Source organism: Lampris incognitus, chromosome 8 (assembly GCF_029633865.1).
Source record: "Lampris incognitus isolate fLamInc1 chromosome 8, fLamInc1.hap2, whole genome shotgun sequence".
Classification (NCBI taxonomy): domain Eukaryota; kingdom Metazoa; phylum Chordata; class Actinopteri; order Lampriformes; family Lampridae; genus Lampris; species Lampris incognitus.
Window position 1 is genome coordinate 47,105,016 of NC_079218.1, and position 19,542 is coordinate 47,124,557.

The window sequence follows — 19,542 nt, forward strand, 5'->3', positions numbered from 1 at the left end:
CATTGTGACGCTTTAATCACTCTTTAATTCCCCCGCTGTGGGAATTGGTTCAGAAAATATGAAGAAACGAGGTCTGACTCCAGTTTGTCAAAAGAGATCAGTAGGAATTTATTATTTGCTTCTTTTTTTTAAAATACAATTACAGCTCAGTTTTCTGCCATCGCTCGGCCGCTCAGTCACGGGGCACTTGTCTCAAGCTGAATTCCACATGGCGATCCCCCGCCACAGAACTGCTTCCGGAGACCACCACCGAACTGCTTCCGGAGACCACCGCAGAACTGCTTCCGGAGACCGCCACAGAACTGCTTCCGGGGACGAACTGCTTCCGGAGACCGCCACATAACTGCTTCCGGAGACCGCCACAGGACTGCTTCCGGAGACCGCCACCGAACTGCTTCCGGAGACGGCGGCATGCTGTTAATGGCGGATGATCTGAACGCTGAGGGGATGTGTGTAAGGGATGGAGGCTGGTAGCGCGTACAGGTCTCGGGCCGAACCAGCGCTGGCTTTAGACGAGGCTGTCTGCCGTATCCTGTCCAGCCAGCAGAGGTAGAAGCCGTCCAATCACTGCAAATCACCCCTGCAGACTCAAGATAACGTCGAGCAGAATTTTACAAAAAAATACACGAAAGAATGAAGAAGACACCGTTAAAGACTTTTGCTTGTAGTCCCAAAGACAGATGTTCAGAGCCGAGCCCGAACAAGAGCAGCACGCAGAGGAAACGGATGACATAAACATGCGGGGCCCGAAAACAGCTTCTCCACGAGACAGACCTCGAGACGTGAGTTACAGAGACGGCACGGGAACAGACGCTAAGTCACTGCACGTTCACGAAAGCTCGTGCGTTCCAATCATCGTCGACTTTATTTTGCTTCCCGCGTCTCTCTGGCTTATGGGGCGACCTCTGCAGTCTTGCACTACTCTTCCATAAAAGCAACCGCCGTTCCGTACTTGCGCCTTACCGCCGTGGCGTCAAGACGAACTCCTTCACGGTGAAGCGCGCTTCCGTCAGTGACCCACGTGACCGACCCCCGGAAGCGCGCTGCAGGCAGAAACACGTGGAGGGGGATCGGAAAATCCAAAGCCTCTCTGAAAACCAGCGGTTCGTATGCTGTGGCACGCAACCGTACACCGACACCGAGTGCAGATTTATTACAATTTTTAAAAAAAAGGTGTTTTTCTTCGATGTATTTTTCTCGGATTTGGATGATCTCCAGTTTGACAAAAAAAGTTTTGAAGGTAAATAATACAGCATAGTGAGAGTCGAGCTCGGTTTCCTACTGTCAAAACGTGACGTCAGTTGCTCCTTTCATATAAATAATGATAAAAATACAAAAGTCCCCTTCTCACTTACGTCTGAACTGTCACATGTGAACACAAAAGGGCTCTAAAAACCTATGGCAGAAAACACATACATACCGTAGCTAGCATACATACAAATATACATATATGCAAATACAACGAAACCTCTCCTTGTGAGATAATGGCATTTTGGGATCAGAAATCATAATTCAATACAAAAATATATAAAAATAAATGTGAAATCAAAAGAAGTGTCATCTGAAATGCTTAAAGAAACAATAATCTCGATTCCTGTTACATTGTGCGAGGCACTGGCAAAGCAATGCATCATTGTCTTTTTGAACACGTCTTTTTTTTTTGTCCGTAGGATTCACAAATGTGATCAGCAGCCATTTTAAAAGCAGCCACTTGATGAGTTCGTTTGCAATGTAAAATGTCCACAGACACAAAGAGAGGGACAAGGTCCTTAGCTCTCTGGCCAGCCAGCGAGGTAACGCGGAAACTACACATTTATCTACAGACTGAGGCATCTCTGACTGCAGGGCATGGTGTGTGCATGGTCCATTGGAAAGGTTGATTCACTCCTTAACCCTGTTCAGTTCTTTAGAGACCTGCGTCACTGTGGACATGAAAGGACTCGGGGTGCCAAGTCCTGGGAAGCCAGACATACAGTATGTTCCACCTCTGTACAATTACAATGAGACCTAGAAATCCAAATGGAAATTTTCTGTCAGGAAATAGGGGAAGTAAGTTTTTAGTGTTTGAGGTTCAAAACTTCACATCTGGAATTCCTGGAAAGTGGCATCTTTCACTGACAGAGACCAGTCAATGGTCAAAATGTGGTCAGCCGTACTTGGAATATGAAAACAAAGGTTTCTGTTAGGGGATTTGTTGAAGTATTTTTTTTTTGTTGATGCAAAATCGTTCATATTTTGAGAGAACTATATTAACAAAGCTGACACCCTTGCCACCCTTCTGTGAGCCATCAATCAGGTTGTCTGGCCATGTTCTTTTTTCTTGCAATTTTCCTATACTCTCATATCCTCATTTCATGGTCGGGGCTCTGGTCTAGTGAGGGCTCCCTTGTGCTAATTATAGATGCTGACGGGCCTTGGTTGACGCCAAAGGGAGAAACAGCTGGTGATCGAGCTGCCAGCGGGGACAGAGAGGGGGAGAAACTGGGGGACATGGCTGCTGATGAGATTGAGCCCTCATGACTAATAGGAGACCTGCGGAGGGAGGCCAAGTGGGGGAAAGTCCGTCCAATCACAGGAACTTTAGGGGGAACCGACATCGCTCCTGGGTGTGCCACTGCTGTAATAAGTGGGGGAGGGTCAATTCTAGGTTTGGGATCTATTTTGGGCTTTGGCTGGAAAGGCTGGCGTGGGTTCTGGGTCTGCTGAGCAGTTTCGTCTTTCAGCCTGGCGATCTCTGTGAAGACGTTAGCTAGAGGCTGGAACTGAGGGCACCAGTTGAGAAGGTAATCCCAGTTATAGCTTCCGCGAAGCTCCTCATCACTAGCGACAATAGCTGTGAGGGAGCCATCCACTGAGGGTTTACCATCCTCAGGGAAAGGATAATCTTTGGGCAGGGAAATGTTGAGGCCACGACCTACTCCTAGGTAGCCCCCTCCCTCATCCCTATACACCGGGAGCTGGCCAGAGAGCAGGGTCCCACTGAGACTGCCTCCCAGTTTCTTTCCTTTGAACCAGGTGCTGCCCTCCAAGGCTGCAGGCTCACAGGAGATATCAGAAAGCTGGTCAGCATCCTGCTGAATTCCAGAATCTGGACCCCTGGCGGAGATGTGCTCCTGCATGGATGAGGTGATGGAGGCAACACGGGGGTACTCGTTTATCATCCGGATCTCATCATCCTCAGCTGCCTCAGCTGAGCCTCTTCCACTGGAGTGAGAGGGATCCAGGGAGCCACCTCTTGTGTAGGGACCTCCACCTGCCCCACCCTGATCTCCAGCATAACCTGGCAAGGCCTGGTGGTAGATCCTCTCCCCAGCTGGGCCCGACTTGGATTCGTCCAGTTTCTGCAAGGCAGTTCCCGTGGCAACGGCTCTATTCCCCGCAGCCTGACCTTTCTTCTTCCTTCGTGACTTGACCAGGAATATGACCACAGCCATGACCACTAGCAATATTATTACCCCGAGAGACACAGCAATGATACTGATTAGCAGAATGTTGACGTCAGGAGCCAAGCCAAAGTTGGTGTTGGTGACATCGATTGAGATCTGTGCCGTACTAGTACGAGAAGTATCCAGGGGACTGTGGGCTGTCACATCCAGGGTCATCAGCCTGGTCTCCCGTTTTGGCCGACCTGACCCGCTGCTACCACTGCTGCCTGAGTTGTCCATTTTAAGGAAGACCACACCAGTGCTTTTGTTGACATCAAAGTATGGTGAGATGGTGGGGAGTGAGTAGAGCACGATACCATCCACACCTTCGTCCTCATCGTTGGCCTGAACCTGGCCGATGTTCTGACCCTTCTTCGCTCCCTCTGGGACTTCGAAGGAGAAATCAGACATTGTAAAGAGTGGATCGTACTCATCCTCTCCTGTGACAAACACCTGCACAGTCACAGTGGCAGAGTGGTTGCCCGCATCCACTGCCACTGCCACAAAGTTAAAGGTATTGACCTTCTCAAAATCAAAGGACGTTTTAGTTCGGATCTCTCCTGAGTTCTGGTCCACGGTGAAGCTCTCTTTTCCCTTAGCAGATCGCTCTATGATGTAGTACTTCAGTTGGCCATAGACCCCCGTGTCATGGTCTATAGCGTGGAGAACAGTTACGGCTGAGTTAGCTGGTTGGTTCTCTCTGACGCTGGCCATTAGGATTTCCACAGGGAAGAACGGATGATTGTCATTTACATCTTTCACCTCAACCATGACTGGAGCGAGGGCAAAGTGACCCTGGCCATCTGTAGCTTGGACAATGACAACATGGGTGGACTGGTGCTCACGGTCAAGTGGCTGCTGAAGGCGTAAGGCTCCAGTCCACTGGTCAACAGAAAACAAGTTCATCTCATCACCAGAGCTGATGGTGTACTGGACCTCTGCATTGGGAGCTGAGTCTGGGTCTGGCAAGGACAAGAAAGAGAACTGTCAATTAACAGAGGGTAAAAGCAATAAGGAGTCAGAAAAAAGACAGAAAAACGGAAAAATGAACTGACACGCACAGGGCACCTTCACCCACCTGTAGCAGTCAGTCGTATGATCTCAGTTCCAGTGGCAGCCCCCTCACTCAAGGACACTATGTATTCTGCTCTGCTAAACACAGGTGGGTTGTCATTCACATCCCCAATAGTGATCACAGCGGCAACACTAGAACTCCTCTGGGGCACACCACGGTCTGACACAACCACTGTGAGGTTGTAGAGTGACACGGCTTCAAAGTCAAGGACCTCAGCCAATAGTAAAGTTCCAACGGTTTGAAAGCCCCGCCCTTCCAGAAAGCGTACACTGCTTTCAACCTGGAACACGTTCCCTTCATTGCCATTGGCAATAGCAAAGTCGAAGCCACAGTTCTCACGGGAGAGGTCACTGTCAAAGGCCTCGAGAGTCAGAATTGTTGCCCCTGGCATGGTGTCTTCTGAGACCGTGGCCCTGTGAACAGATGAAGAACAGTCATGATATGTATGAAGAAGATTTCTGTCGCAACATGATGTTGTTCGGTCAGCTCCATGTTTTTATGAGTGTACAGAAACTGACCTGTAGTCTGACTGGTGGAACACTGGTGCATTGTCATTGACATCAGAGATTTGGACTTGGACAGTGGTGAGGGAAGAAAGCGTAGGGAAGCCTCCATCACGGGCCTCAATAACGATATTGATGGCTGGACGCTCTGGATCAAACTCTGCTCTTTGATTGATGAACAGGGTTCCTAAACAGAGAGAGTAGGGGAAGAAAAGCCAGACAAAAAAACAACATCAGAATCAGAATATGGTTCTGGTTATAGTTCTGGTTATTCTGGCCCATAGTTATCTCAGCTATAAGCACACCAAACAGTGGGATAAAATATTCCAAGATTTTCAGTCTGAGGTGAGATGTCTCTGTAGTAAATTCCCTGAGTCTTAAAAAAGAAAACCAAGCCTTTGCACCATTTCTGGGGTCAACGTAGAAGCCCTCCTGGGTTGATGACATCACTCTATAGGTGACCTTTCCATTCTCTCCTGAGTCCCTGTCAGTTGCTGTTACAGTGACAACAGGACTTCTTGGTGGAGTGTGCTCGGGCAGTGTAACCTACACAGTAAAGAAAAAAAGAAAGGAAAAAAAAAGCACACTTCAACATCACAGCAAAAGGAGACAGACACAAGAGGACAATGAAACACGACAAAGACAGAAAAAACACTGACAGAAAGGAGGTCAAGCAGCTATAAACTCGGAGAGGAAAATTGCATTTTATATCTCACTTCCTGTTTTTCCTGAGCCTGTGCTAATACTGAGGTCATTTCCCGAGTCACAGTAGTAAATATTACAAGTTCATCTCGGCAACTTCTCCCCAGTCAAGATTAGGTAGTTAACTTTTATCACCCCCACTGTGTGTAAGTATATACAGTTATGTGTGCGTGTGTTTTTTCAAGGTATGCGAGTGTGTGTATGTCATGTGTGTCTGCTGTATATGTGCAAATGTACAGGCACAAGTGCATATTTTCCTTTTATGATGAAGCGGCGCCTGAGAGAGGAAAAAAACGTTCATTTCCCTATCACAATTAACTTGCCTCGAACATCTTGGACAGCTAACTGCTTCTGGTGGACCTGTTTGCAGAGTATTTTCGCACACTGAAAGTGCTATACAACAAGGCAGGCTGCTCTATCCTTATCCTTAACATAAATAAAATATCCATCTTACTGATGGTTGTAAATGTGCCTCTATATTTGAAGGTTTACTCATCATATTTTTTGTGTGAAACAAATCGTCTATCATTACCAATGGCAAAGCATCATGGACGTGATTTGCATAGATACTGGTGGGGCACAATAAACGTTATTCATTAAGGTTCTGATAAAAATGTGTGTAAATGTAACATACACATACATAGCGAATTCAGGAGGCAGCCGGGACGCGAACCCGGGTGTCCCGCACCACGGGTGACTACGTTAACCAGTCGACTAACGTGTCATACCCTGTAGTTGACTGGTTAGCGCAGTCGCCTGTGGTGCGGGACACCCGGGTTCGCGTCCTGGCTGCCCCATTTGGTGTCAGAAGTGGGATGGTGAGACCGTGAGGCCATCAGAAGCGCGTGTGCCCAGAGGCTTGAGGGAGCTAGTCCTAAAGGAGGGGGGTAGTGTAAAGAGCACGAATGAGTAGACTTGCTAGCCGGTTGGCTAATGGGTGGGACCCTTTAGTCGATTGGTTAACATAGTCGCCCGTGGTGCAGGAGACCTGGGTTCGTGTCCCGGTTGCGACGGTTGCCCCCTGAATTCGCTATATCTATTTATATATATATATATATATATATAGATATATAGATATATAGATAGATAGATATAACTTTGTTAAAAGAAACACTCAGCGGTAGGGGAAGTGCTCAACAAATAAGGAGCAAAATAATCCAGCTAGTCAAGTAAATTCTTTATGAGACAGTACAAGCCTGTTTCGTGCCGTAAGCAATCATCTATGGCATTGGATTGTATGTTTATGTATGAAATGTGCTCCATGATAAAGTTTGACTGATGAAAGGCAGTAATGGCACCAGTAGTGGGCGTGCTGGGAAGGCGGAGTGAGCCCTCAGCCTCACCGCAGATTGACACAGTTTGTCATCGGGAAAAAATGATGGACTCAGGAAAAAGTGTTTTGATGCCATTAAGCACAGTACACTCACACAGCTCACAGATGGCTGCAGTATACCAGAGGGGTCACGCATCTCCCTTTGAAACGAGTCGGTAGCCAAGAATACAAGTACTCAAACGGCCCGGGTGTGCAGGGTAACGGCACAGGACCTTGGTGTCGGTCGTATGAGATCAGGTTTACAGTGCAGCACAGCGTCAGTGGACGATGCAGAGGTATAAAAACTGATTCATGAGCCATTTTTTTTTTTTATCAAAAAGCAGAACGAGAATTGAAGCGGTCCCCAAATACTCGTCTAAATTTTATGCGTGCCATCAGCCAAATCCTCCAGTAACACAAGGTCATCCACTGCAAACAACAGACAAGAGGCACCTGCGCCTGTTTTATAACCCGACCTCTTTTCATGATATAATATCTAAAATTCGGCTCTTGAATCTTTTTTTTTTCCAACCCCCTTTTCCTCCCCAATTGTACCCGGCCAATTCCCTCACTCTTCCGAGCTGTTCCGGTCACTGCTCCACCCCCTTTGCCGATCCGGGGAGGGCTGCAGACTACCACATGTGTAGTCACCAGCTGCTTCTTTTCACCTGACAGTGAGAAGTTTCACCAGGGGGACGTAGCAAGTGGGAGGATCACGCTACCCCCCCCCCCAGAACAGGCGCCCTGACCGACCAGAGGAGGCGCTAGTGCAGCGATCAGGACACATACCCACATCCCGCTTCCCACCCGCAGACACGGGCCAATTGTGTCTGTAGGGATGTCCGAACAAGCTGGAGGTAACACGGGGATTTGAACCGGCGATCCCCATGTCGGTGGGCAACGGAATAGACCGCTACACTACCCAGACGCCCCCGGCTCTTGAATCTTATGGTATACTTTGTGTACACATATATTCAAGTCATCAAATTTGTGGGTTGTTCTTCATTTTCTGTTAATTCAGTCAGGCGTAATATAAATTATTCATTGAAACTTGCCAGCTTGCCCAAACTTTTTACTTCATATGTAAATTAGCCTAATTAATGAAGAATCCCTGATCAATAGCCTCTGTTTAATCCCAAGAGAACAACACGACACTTAAAAGATTTGGATGTTTCTGTACGCATAAATTCTCCAAACCCATCCGACTCTCGAAATCCTCCATCGTAAATATCAGCGCTCTTGTGAAAACAGGAAATGGATCAGTCCCTGCGTAGTAGACGAAGCCCCGTGTGGGTGTGTACGATGTGCTTTGATAGCAGCAGCTAGCTAGCTAGCTAGGCGACGGGCCACGCTGCGTACCTGATAGATATCCTGGGTGAAGGTTGGCGCGTTGTCGTTGACGTCCTCCACCAGTATGGTGATATTAGCCTGGGTTTGGTGCTGGGAGTCCGTGGCTTGGACGGTCAGAGTGTACCAGGTCTTCTCCTCGAAGTCCAGCGGCCTGGTGAGGGACACCCCGCCGCTGTAGCGATGGATCCCGAACCTGCCGACGGCAGACGGGTCCAGCTGCAGGGAGTAGGACAGGGCAGGGCTGGAGTCCACGTCGTTGCCGGTCACCAGCGTGATCTCTGTCCCGACCAAGGTGTCTGCGAGGTAAAGCGAGAGGGGAAGAGAGATCGTCAGGATTATCTTTAAACTTTGTGTGGAATATTTCACGCGTTCCATTGTTCTCTTCTGTATGTCTCCTTTTATCTCGACTCACTCTACAGGGTCAGAGGAGGGTTAGGTTTTGTTATTTTGTCGCACGTTTGCGCTCGTAAGGGTAACGATAAGACGAGCGATCTTCACCAACACCCAACTGAAACGAGCTAATAGCACGCTAACAAGCCCCGCCCCTCACAGCCGCCCCGCCCACTGTTCAGGTTCGTCCACACGTGGACATCAAACCGAGGCCGTACGTGGTGCTCCAAATGTTGTTTCGTGGAACCTTTCAGGTGGATTTTTGGCATTCCTGGTATATATACGTGTATATATATATATATATGTATATATCATACTTTTTCTTCTTGTTTATGAATTAAATGCATTTGGTGTAAATTGACTTGACCAAGGCACTGTACCGCCCATATAAAAACTAAAATCCTAGCTGTTCTTACTTTGCACTGTGCATGCTGGTTTTATATGCTTGGGCTGCTTTTTAATGTGCTTCTAATGTTGGATTCTCTGTCCTGTTGTGTTTATCTGCCGGCTGTTTTTTTTTGTTTTTTTTTACTTTCGTGTTTGTTTTTTTATTTCTCTCCCACCCCCCCCCCCTTTTTTTTTTTTCTTCCAGTTATACTTGGCCCAATCAACCCGCTCTTCCGAGCCGTCCCGGTCGCTGCTCCACCCGCTCTGCTGATCCGGGGAGGGCCGCAGACTACCGCACGCCTCCTCCGATACATGTGGAGTCGCCAGCCGCTTCTTTTCACCTGACAGTGAGGAGTTTCACCAGGGGGACGTAGCGCGTGGGAGGATCACGCTATTCCCCCCCAGTTCCCCCTCCCCCCTGAACAGGTGCCCCGGCCGACCAGAGGAGGCGCTAGTGCAGCGACCAGGACACACACCCACATCCGGCTTCCCACCCGCAGACGCGGCCAACCGTGTCCGTAGGGACGCCCGACCATAGCGGAGGTAACACGGGGATTCAAACCGGCGACCCCCGTGTTGGTAGGCAACGGAATAGACCGCCACGCCACCCGGACGACCCGTTAAATGTTATACATCAACCAGCACAGGGACAGCAGATGGGGACTAGCCTGCTGGCTAAACCTGTCACATTTACAGTGTGTGTGTGTGTGTGTGTGTGTGTGTGTGTGTGTGTGTGTGTGTGTGTGTTACACTTACTTTCCGGGATGCGGACCTCCTGGGGCATGGGAATAGTCGGACTGTTGTCGTTCTGGTCCACGATGATGACGGTGAGAGTGGCCGAACCCGCCAGACGGGGACTTCCTCTGTCGGTCGCTGTGACGATAAGCCTGCGTGGACAGGCGAAACCAACAGAAAAAAAAAACCAAGATGGCTGCTTGAAAAGCGTTCCTTCCTCCCTCCCGCTATTCCCTCCATCTTATCACGCCGATTCAAAGGACACTTTTCAGCCAAGGGTCACCTCGCTTCCTTCTCCCTCTCTCCATAAAACCACCCGGAGAGAGGGAAACACGTTGCTCTTAAGCTAGCACGAGACGTCATCATTTTTGGGGGGAAATAGCGCACACGCTGAATCGCCGCGGCGTTCCAGGAGTCCCAATTCCACGCTGATGTGTAACCTCACATGACCCAACACACTGTTGCAGAAAGCAACACACAACAGCCTTATGAAAACGTCACCGTAAACAGGCCCTGATTTACAGGGTCTGAAATTGCTGCTCGGCTATCAGATCCATCTGGCAAACAGACACGTTTGCAGCGGTGTGCGGCAAGTCCGCCTCCCCCCCTCCAACCTCCTCACACCCCCCCCTCCAACCTCCTCACACACCCCCCCTCCAACCTCCTCACACACCCCCCCTCCAACCTCCTCACACACACACCCCCCTCCAACCTCCTCACACACACACACCCCCTCCAACCTCCTCACACACCCCCCCTCCAACCTCCTCACACCCCCGGCCTCCAACCTCCTCACAAACCCCCCCTCGCACCTCCTCACACACACCCCCTCCAACCTCCTCACACACCCCCCCAACCTCCTCACACCCCCCCAACCTCCTCACACCCCCCCCTCCAACCTCCTCACACACCCTCCCTCCGACCTCCTCACACACCCCCCCAACCTCCTCACACACCCCCCTCCAACCTCCTCACACACACCCCTCCAACCTCCTCACACCCCCCTCCAACCTCCTCACACCCCCCCAACCTCCTCACACACCCCCCCTCCAACCTCCTCAAACCCCCCCCCCCAACCTCCTCACACACCCCCCCTCCAACCTCCTCACCGTGAACAAAACGCAAGCTTTCTAAAACGTCACCCGCCACTTCCTGCATTTAATACATCCAGCGGGTAAATCCGTCCTCAGCACATGCGAATAAACACAAACCGCTCCTGGCCGTGTTCGAGGCGCCTCGCGGGTCTGTCCTTACTTGGTCTGGGTCCAGATCTCACGGTCCATGATGGCCGCCGTGGTGATGCTCCCCGTCACCGGGTCAATCTTAAACAGGCCGCTCATGCTCGACGACTGGATGGAGTAGGTCACCTGCCCGTTCTGGCCCTGGTCCACATCCTCTGCAACCACCTGGGGGAGGGGGGGGGGGCCAAGATGGTGGGAAGAGAGAGAAAAGAATGCTAAGAATGCCCTTTCACACCCGCAGCGAACTTGTACGGCTTTCATCTTTTTATTGCAGAATTCCTTCTCGTCGTCCACACACGCGTGATCTGCTGCAACCGACCGACTATAACACGTCATCCAGACTCGCGTGCATTCGCACAAACACACACATGGAAACACACACAAACTAGCAAATTTGTACAAAAATGAGTCCATATTGAGTCGAGACGATATTATAAACGGGAGAACCTTTTCATAGACGTTGCGGACAACACCGTATTGAGCCCCTCCCCCTTTTCCTCCCCAATTTCCCTACTTTTCCGAGTCGTCCCAGTCAACGCCCCCAGCCCCTCTGCCGATCCGTGGAGGGCCGCACACCACCACGTGTCTCCTCCGATACATGTAGAGTTTCACCAGGGGGATGTAACGCGTGGGAGGATCGCGCTATCCCCCCCCCCCCAAAAAAACGAGCACCCCGACCGACCAGAGGAGGCGCTAGCTCAGCAGCCAGGACACATACCCACATCTGGCTTCCCACCCGCGGACACGGCCAATTGTATCTGTCGGGATGCCCGGCCAAGCCGGAGGTTAACGCGGGGGAGTCGAACCGGCGATCCCCGTGTTGGTAGGCAACGGAATAGACCGCCACGCCACCCGGACGCCCACGTAGTGTAGCGTAACATCACATTATGCAACAAAACCCAAATGTCCACAAATCTACCAGATAAATATCACAGTCAAGACAAGCAACAGACGGGATGACCAAAAATCAAGGGTAGTTTTTATTGGCGTCTACTTCTGAGGCCTTTTCTACTTGCTCTCTTACACTTTCATGGTATAGTTTGCCTGTTGTGCTGTTTTGATTTTGCTGTTTTACCCTTGATGATCTGAGGCAAACCCCCACTAATGCACTCAGCATGACATGACCTCGTGTTGCGCTCTACGTTGCCAGTTAGTAACACTCAAATCAGTGAATATCAATGTAAATGAATGCATGCACGCTCAGTAACGGATGTACGGCTGCAGGCACTGATGCTACTGGATCCTGCGATGCGATACGCGAACGCATTCACGTGAGATCCGCACCTGTATGATGGGCGTCTCGTAGCCTTGTGCCTCCCTCATGTAAGCCACGTAGTTCTGCAGCTGGAAGCGAGGGAGGTTGTCGTTGACGTCTTGCAGGATCAGGTTGACCGCCATGAAGGAGATGGAGGACAACGTTTCAGCCTTCACCACCAGACGGAGCCTGGGGGCGTCCTCAAAGTCCAGCCCCTTGGAGCTCTGCACCCAGATCTCACCTGGACGACAGGGTTATCGAGAGGTTCGTCGAATGAGGGTTGGCGATATTGATAATGATTCAAATGACGACAAAAATAACGATAATAATAATAACGCCAATATTATATTAATTTGTAGCATGCTCACCAAGACAGTAACAAGGCCCTTTGCCAGATACACAATGAAGAATGACGTACAATTTCAAATTTTAAATGCTGGTTAGACATTAGACTGGTTAAATTAGTGTGGCTCGTCTGGGCAAGAAGGAAAACTTGTCAAGTTATTTCTGTGCATTAATGTCTTAGTTTCAGTAGGTAGAGGGAGTAGCCAGGATGAACTGTTACGCTATCACTTTGTACTACGGATCTATAATATGTGTTTCAAGTACATTGTTCATTGTGCCAAGAGAATCATTGACTGAATCAATGATAAACTCAAGTGAAGAAAGGACTGTTCTCCATCATAAAACTGTAAACATCAACCAAAAGTGCCCGAACCTTGTCACATCTTGAAAAACATGGATACAAATAACCAATGACACATTTTCCTTAATGGCGCCTTTCATGACACTCAAGGTCACCTCACATCATATACAATAAACAACAAAGTAGTAAAAACATCAGAACGATCAACAACAAAACGCACAATAAGCAACAGAGCATGGCTCAGCGAGGAGTTAAATCAAGATGCGGTTGATGCGGCTAAAGTGGGTAAGCTGTTTAAAAGGATGGGTTTTAGGAGCATGTCTTGATGCACGCATGCTCAGTCCAGATAAGGACGTCACAGAAGGTTGAATCAGTTCATCTGGACACAATGTATCTAAGTGACCTCTTCGGTCTCAACTGACTGCAGGTGTCCCCACCCTTATAAACGATTACAGTGGCATAACGACCGAAACCAACAATCAGTTTTATATGCGAATAGGCGTGACCATTAACTAGAGTTACAATGGCCATGTGTACTATTCACAGAGGATTGGGGAATAGTTGCAATCACAGCATTGTAAGATGGTGACAGATGTACGCTTTGCCCCCCCCCCTCCCCCCATCAAGGATGTGCACATCCCCATCCTTGAAAGAGTGGCCACTGGTCCGTAGTGGCCAACTTCTATATGGAGGAAGTGGAAAACAGGGCTCTTGTGTCCTGTCCAGGGACACCACCTAGCCATTGGTTCAGATTTGTGGACAACACCTGGGCTAAAATTAAATCTCAGGACGTACCGCATTTCACCGACCACATTTACTCTGTGGCCAACCACATCAAGTTCACCAGGAAGGATGTGAGAAATAACAGGTTAGTCTTCTTAGACTGAGATTGTAATTGGTGATGGAGGACATTTGATTGTTGAATTTTACCGTAAACCAACTGATCAGTACTTCAGGTTTGACTCTCATCATCCACTGGAGCAGAAGCTAGGAGTCATCAGGACGCTGTACCACTGAGCTGACAACGTCCCCACCAACACAGTGGCCGGGGAAGGGGAGAAATCCCACATTAAACAGGCCCTAGTTAAATACACTTATCCTGACTGGGTTGTTGTCAAAGTCAGGAAGATGCCCAAACAGTGCACCAGCATGAGGAGTAGCTCAGTTTTACTACTGTTGAATTTCAGTTAATTATTTGTCATCCATATCTGTAAATCATGGAGACAAGCAGCGAGGGTACTGGAAGGGAGGGTAGAAGTGGGCTTAGTGGACAAATAAAGTTGTGTATCATCAGCATAACTTGTTCAAAGACATTATTGTTATCAAGGTAAATCTGGAGTTGAGATGCAACTGCCCTGTCAAAGAACTTGGAGATGAACGGTAAATTGGAAATTGGCCAGTAGTTGTTTTGGTAAGTAGAATCTAAATTATTTTTTTTCCAGAGTTGATCTCATTATGACAACCTTTAGTGAAGGGGGAACTGCACCAGTGGACAGAGAGGAGCTGATGATGGAGGTTATCAGGGAGATGATAGAGGGCAGGCATGTTTTCACTAGGGTCGTGGGAATTGGATCCAGGTGGCATGTGGAGGTGCTAGACTTAGTAATAAGTTGGAAGACTGAAGTCACATAGGACAGTGGACAGCGACAGTTTCATGGTGCTTGATGATAGTAAGTCAGTCTGCATGATGTTAGCGGAGGCTAGCTGCTCATGAATGTTGCTAATTTTGGAGTTGACAAACATCAAAAAAGCAGAGCATGGTTCATTAGGAAGGTTACTGTTCATATGGTTTCGGGTGGGTTGAGTGACCTTTTCACTGTGGAGAAGAGACTTCTAGTTTTTTTATGGTTCTGACCTGTTGAGGAGCTGATGCTGAAGGCCTGCTTCCGGTTACCACTGAAGAGGCTATAGCTGATGCCTTTACGTGAGCCGTCAGGGTACTGGGCTTGGGCCTGGGCCACTGCTGTACCTGTATTTGAAAAAAAAAAGGGCACAGAAAATTAACAGCATTGTGATGCTAAATATTAATATCAGATACTAATCAACTATCAATAGAAAAATGGTTAAGCTTTAGTTTAGGAGTGTAAAGGCCAAGAGGAGGTGATCTGACTCGTATTCCTGATTAGTTCTGGATTGGTGTCCGACCTTTGATGGCATTCTCCTGGATGCTGATGTCTCTGGCGTTCCGAGGGAAGCGAATGCCCTTATATTCCTGGTCCTTCACGTAAATCACCACCACTCCCTGAGAGGACTGAGCTGGGTTTCCCTGGTCCATGGCCTCCACGATCAGGGTCCTCTGGGCCTGAGTCAGCCCCCCCAGAGGCTCTGTGGCCTGGATCTCCCCTGTCAGGGAGTTGATGCTGAAGCCCTTAACCGGGGTAGCGAAACGGTAAAAGACCGAGCCGTTGGCCCCAAAGTCCTTATCTTCCGCCCTCATGGTAGCAAGGACGCGCTGGGATCTGCTGCTGGAGGCTTCGATGACAAGTGGGTCTTGGATGAAAAAGGGGGCGTTGTCGTTGACGTCTAAGATGGTGACAGTCACCTGGAGGGGACAGGAGAGAGGAGTTAACAATAAATTTGATTTCATATAATGGAATAGTGTTAAACATGGGCCACTCTTGTTATGGGTAGCCACAGCGGATCATCTGTTTCCATCTTTTCCTGTCCTCTGCATCTTCCTCTGTCAAACCAGCCACCTGCATGTCCTCCCTCACCACATCCATAAACCTCCTCTTTGGCCTTCCTCTTTTCCTCTTCCCTGGCAGCTCCATATTCAGTATGCTTCTCCCAATATAGCCAGCATCTCTCCTCCACACATATCCAAACCATCTCCATCTTACCTCTCTTACTTTGTCTCCAAACCGTCCAACCTGAGCTGTCACTCTCATATACTCGTTCCTAATCCTGTCCTTCTTTGTAACTCCTAATGAAAATCTTAGCATCTTCAACTCTGCCACCTCCAGCTCCACCTCCTGTCTTTCATCAGCACTGTCTCCAAAACCATACAACATAGCTGGTCTCACAACCATCCTGTAAACCTTCCCTTTAACTCTTGCTGGTACCCTTCTGTCACAAACCACTCCAGACACTCTCCTCCACCCACTCCACCCTGCCTGCACTCTCTTCCTCACCTCTCTCCTGTCCTCGCCATTCCACTGGCCTCCCTCTCATTCATGCATATGTATTCCGTCTTGCTCCTACTGACTTTCATTCCTCTTCTCTCCAGTGCATACCTCCACCTCTCCAGGCTCTCCTCAACCTGCACCCTACTCTCACTACAGATCACAATGTCATCCACAGACATCATAGTCCACGGAGACTCCCGTCTGATCTTTTCCATCAACATTGCAAACAAGAAAGGGCTCAGAGCTGATCCTTGGTGTAACCTCCCCCCCCAATCCGGAACCCATCCGTCATTCCAACCTCACACCTCACCACTGTCACACTTCCCTCATACATATCCTGCACCACTCCTACATACTTCTCCGCAACTCCTGACCTCCTCATACGATACCACACCTCCTCTCTTGGCACCCTGTCGTATGCTTTCCCTAAATCCACAAAGACACAATGTGCCTCCTTCTGGCCTTCTCTATACTTCTCCATCAACATTCTCAAAGCAAACATCACATCTGTGGTGCTCTTTCATGGCATGAAACCATACTGCTGCTCGCTGATCATCACCTCTCCTCTTAACCTAGCTTCTATTACTCTTTCCCATATCTTCATGCTGTGGCTGATCAACTTTATACCTCTGTAGTTACTACACTTCTGCACATCGCCCTTATTCTTGAAAATCAGTACCAGTATGCTTCTTCGCCGCTCCTCAGGCATCCTCTCAATTTGGTAAAAAACTCCGCTGCCATCTTTCCAAAGCATCTCCATGCCTCCACAGGTATGTCATCTGGACCAACTGCCTTTCCACTCTTCAGCCTCTTCATAGCTGCCCTCACTTCCTCCTTGCTAACCCACCGCACTTCCCGATTCACTATCCCCACATCATCCGACCCTCTCTCTCTCTTTCTCTCTCACTTTGTTCATTCATCAGCCCCTCAAAGTACTCCTTCTACCTTCTCAACACCTCTCCTCCCTTGTCAGCACATTTCCATCTCTATCCTTGATCGCCCTTACTTGCTGCACATGCTTCCCAGCCCGGTCCCTTTGTCTTGCTAATCGCTACAAGATCTTTTCTCCTTCCTTAGTGTCTAACCTCTCATACAACTCACCATCCACACTCCTTTTCCTTCGCCACCTCTCTCTTCGCTTTACGCTGCATCTCCTTGTACTCCTATCTACTTTCTTCATCTCTCTGACTATCCCACTTCTTCTCTGCCAACCTCTTCCTCCGTATACTTTACTGTACTTCCTCATATATATATATATATATATATATATATAAGTTATGGACTGTTATAACACCCTGAAATAAAACTGCCATAACAATTAAACTGATAGCTCTCGAGTTTGTCTTGCCGACACTTTTTGGATCAGTGATTGAGCGATATCACTAGGCTTACCCTTCCACTTATGATGCTTTTCTACACTTGCCAACATTTCATCCCCCTAAATCCACCACCTGTAAGTTATTGATTCAAGATTTTGCCCATAAATCAAGCGATTCTGTCACCTTTTTTTAAAATCATGCTTAACTTCAGCACTGCCCATTTGTCATCTTTGGTTACCTGAGCAGAAGTGTTTCTTGGCGCGGCGGGTGAAAGGTCAACGGCGAACACCTGGAAGCTGTACGTCGCCCGTTTTTCCCGGTCCAGCGGTGCGGACACGCTGATACGACCGCTGCTCTCATCCACCGTGAATGCGCCGTGTGCCTCTTGGCTCAGGAAGTAGAGGACCTTCCCATTCAGGTCCTCATCGGCATCTCTGGCTGTCACCTTGCAAAACAGACGGAGGGCAAACCATGAGACCTTGAGATAAGATTTTTCATACAATGAGGAGTTTTGCATGAGAGATATCTACCTCACATGAGAGCGATTTTTTTTTTGTGTCGAAAACTGATTGACAGCATGGTCACTGTACTTTAAAAAAAATTAGGAGATAACTGGTTACTGGTTGACCAAGTCATCACAGTTGTATTGAGTGGACATGTGATATTTTATGAATGTTAAATGATGAACAGAAGTTAATGGTATTTTTCTCAACGCTGTTCTGTAAATACGCTCATACAGCACCTGGTTAGGAAAGGAAGGGAAACATGTGAAAGACACTTGTGCTGGTGGTAACCCTAACCCTGTTAAACCGTTCTTAAAGTTAGTAGGCTAACCTTGGTGGACTTAGTTACCTGTCTTTTCTTATTGTGATAGCCCAAAGAGGAACCAGATGTTGGTGCTGATGTGCAGCATAACTGTTGTGGCTATATGAGGGTATGCTATCTTTCATAAAATCTGAGACATCTATCATAGTCAGATGCATAATAAGACATACTTCGGCTGTGTCATAGAAGAGTAAAGATTGGCTCTCCCCATTGCCTGCAATGTGAAAAAGCCAACTTCCTCTTGCCTTCGCTTGTCTGCAATCAAATATTTTGTGTTTCAACACAGCGAATAATGCAATACATGTGTTGCCATGTCTTAATGTCTCTGTTGTCACACGACTGCATAACTACAGAAAGTGATTTGATCAAGGGTTACAAAATGCTAATTGGCTAATCAAGGCTAATGGTAACTTGGGGGCCTATTAGCATTTTGGTCTATAAACAAGTGCTTGCAAAAATTCCACAAAATCTCTACTGCTCTCTCTCTCTCTCTCTCTTTCTCTGCAGAGTGCATGCTGAAGCAGAACGAATGGCTTCATGGTAATCTTTTCCTCAGTGGGATTTTGTTTTTAATCTAATCCTCGTGATTCCCATTGAAGCTTACCTCCAGAACCTGAGAGCCCTGGGCCGAGTCCTCCGACACGTCTATGCTGTAGCTGCTGCTAGTGAAGATGGGGCTGTTGTCATTGACATCCAGCACTTTGACCTCCACTGTGACTGTGGTGCTGAGAGCGGGGCTGCCCTGGTCCACAGCCACCACCTCCAGGATGTACCTGGCCTTCTTCTCCCGATCCAGGGCCCGCAAGGTGGACAGGGCCCCTGTACTAGCCTGGAGCTGGAAGTCTCCATCTGGATCCCCCGCTGAGATGCAAGAGTTACAGAAGATATAGAGATACAGAAAGAAGAGAGAGAGAGAGAGAGAAAGAAAGAGGAAAACAGGAGGATGAGCTCAATAGTCAAAAGCAATGCAACCAACCCCAGTAACTGGTTGTGATAGCACAGTCCAATCCTGAAACACAATTTGGCCCGTCACATACTTCTTGTCTGGATGTGGGTGATGTCTATTAAGGGTGATGTATTTTTTGATCTAGGACAGATCTAGGTCAGGAGTGACCTAGTGGACTAGTTATCTTTCACATGGCCAAAATAGTCAGAATGTTGATTAGCCTGAATGTTGTTTATGTGTCATCTCTAATTGGGAACAAAGTCATTCCTACACACTTTCAATATAATCTATTCATTTAAATTTGTA

The 19,542-nt window shown here is 48.4% G+C and overlaps 1 protein-coding gene across 1 annotated transcript in view; it reads right to left on the reverse strand.

Annotated features, from left to right (window-relative positions):
* Positions 1-372: 372 nt before the first annotated feature.
* dchs1b (dachsous cadherin-related 1b) overlaps positions 373-19,542 on the reverse strand; it is a 114,314-nt gene continuing 95,144 nt past the window's right edge. The window contains 12 exon segments of the mRNA XM_056284333.1: positions 373-4,387; positions 4,504-4,913; positions 5,019-5,190; positions 5,408-5,549; positions 8,377-8,663; positions 9,901-10,031; positions 11,134-11,285; positions 12,405-12,616; positions 14,877-14,990; positions 15,167-15,563; positions 17,704-17,910; positions 18,895-19,151. Coding sequence (XP_056140308.1) covers positions 2,340-4,387; positions 4,504-4,913; positions 5,019-5,190; positions 5,408-5,549; positions 8,377-8,663; positions 9,901-10,031; positions 11,134-11,285; positions 12,405-12,616; positions 14,877-14,990; positions 15,167-15,563; positions 17,704-17,910; positions 18,895-19,151 — 4,529 coding nt within the window. The 3' untranslated portion in view covers positions 373-2,339.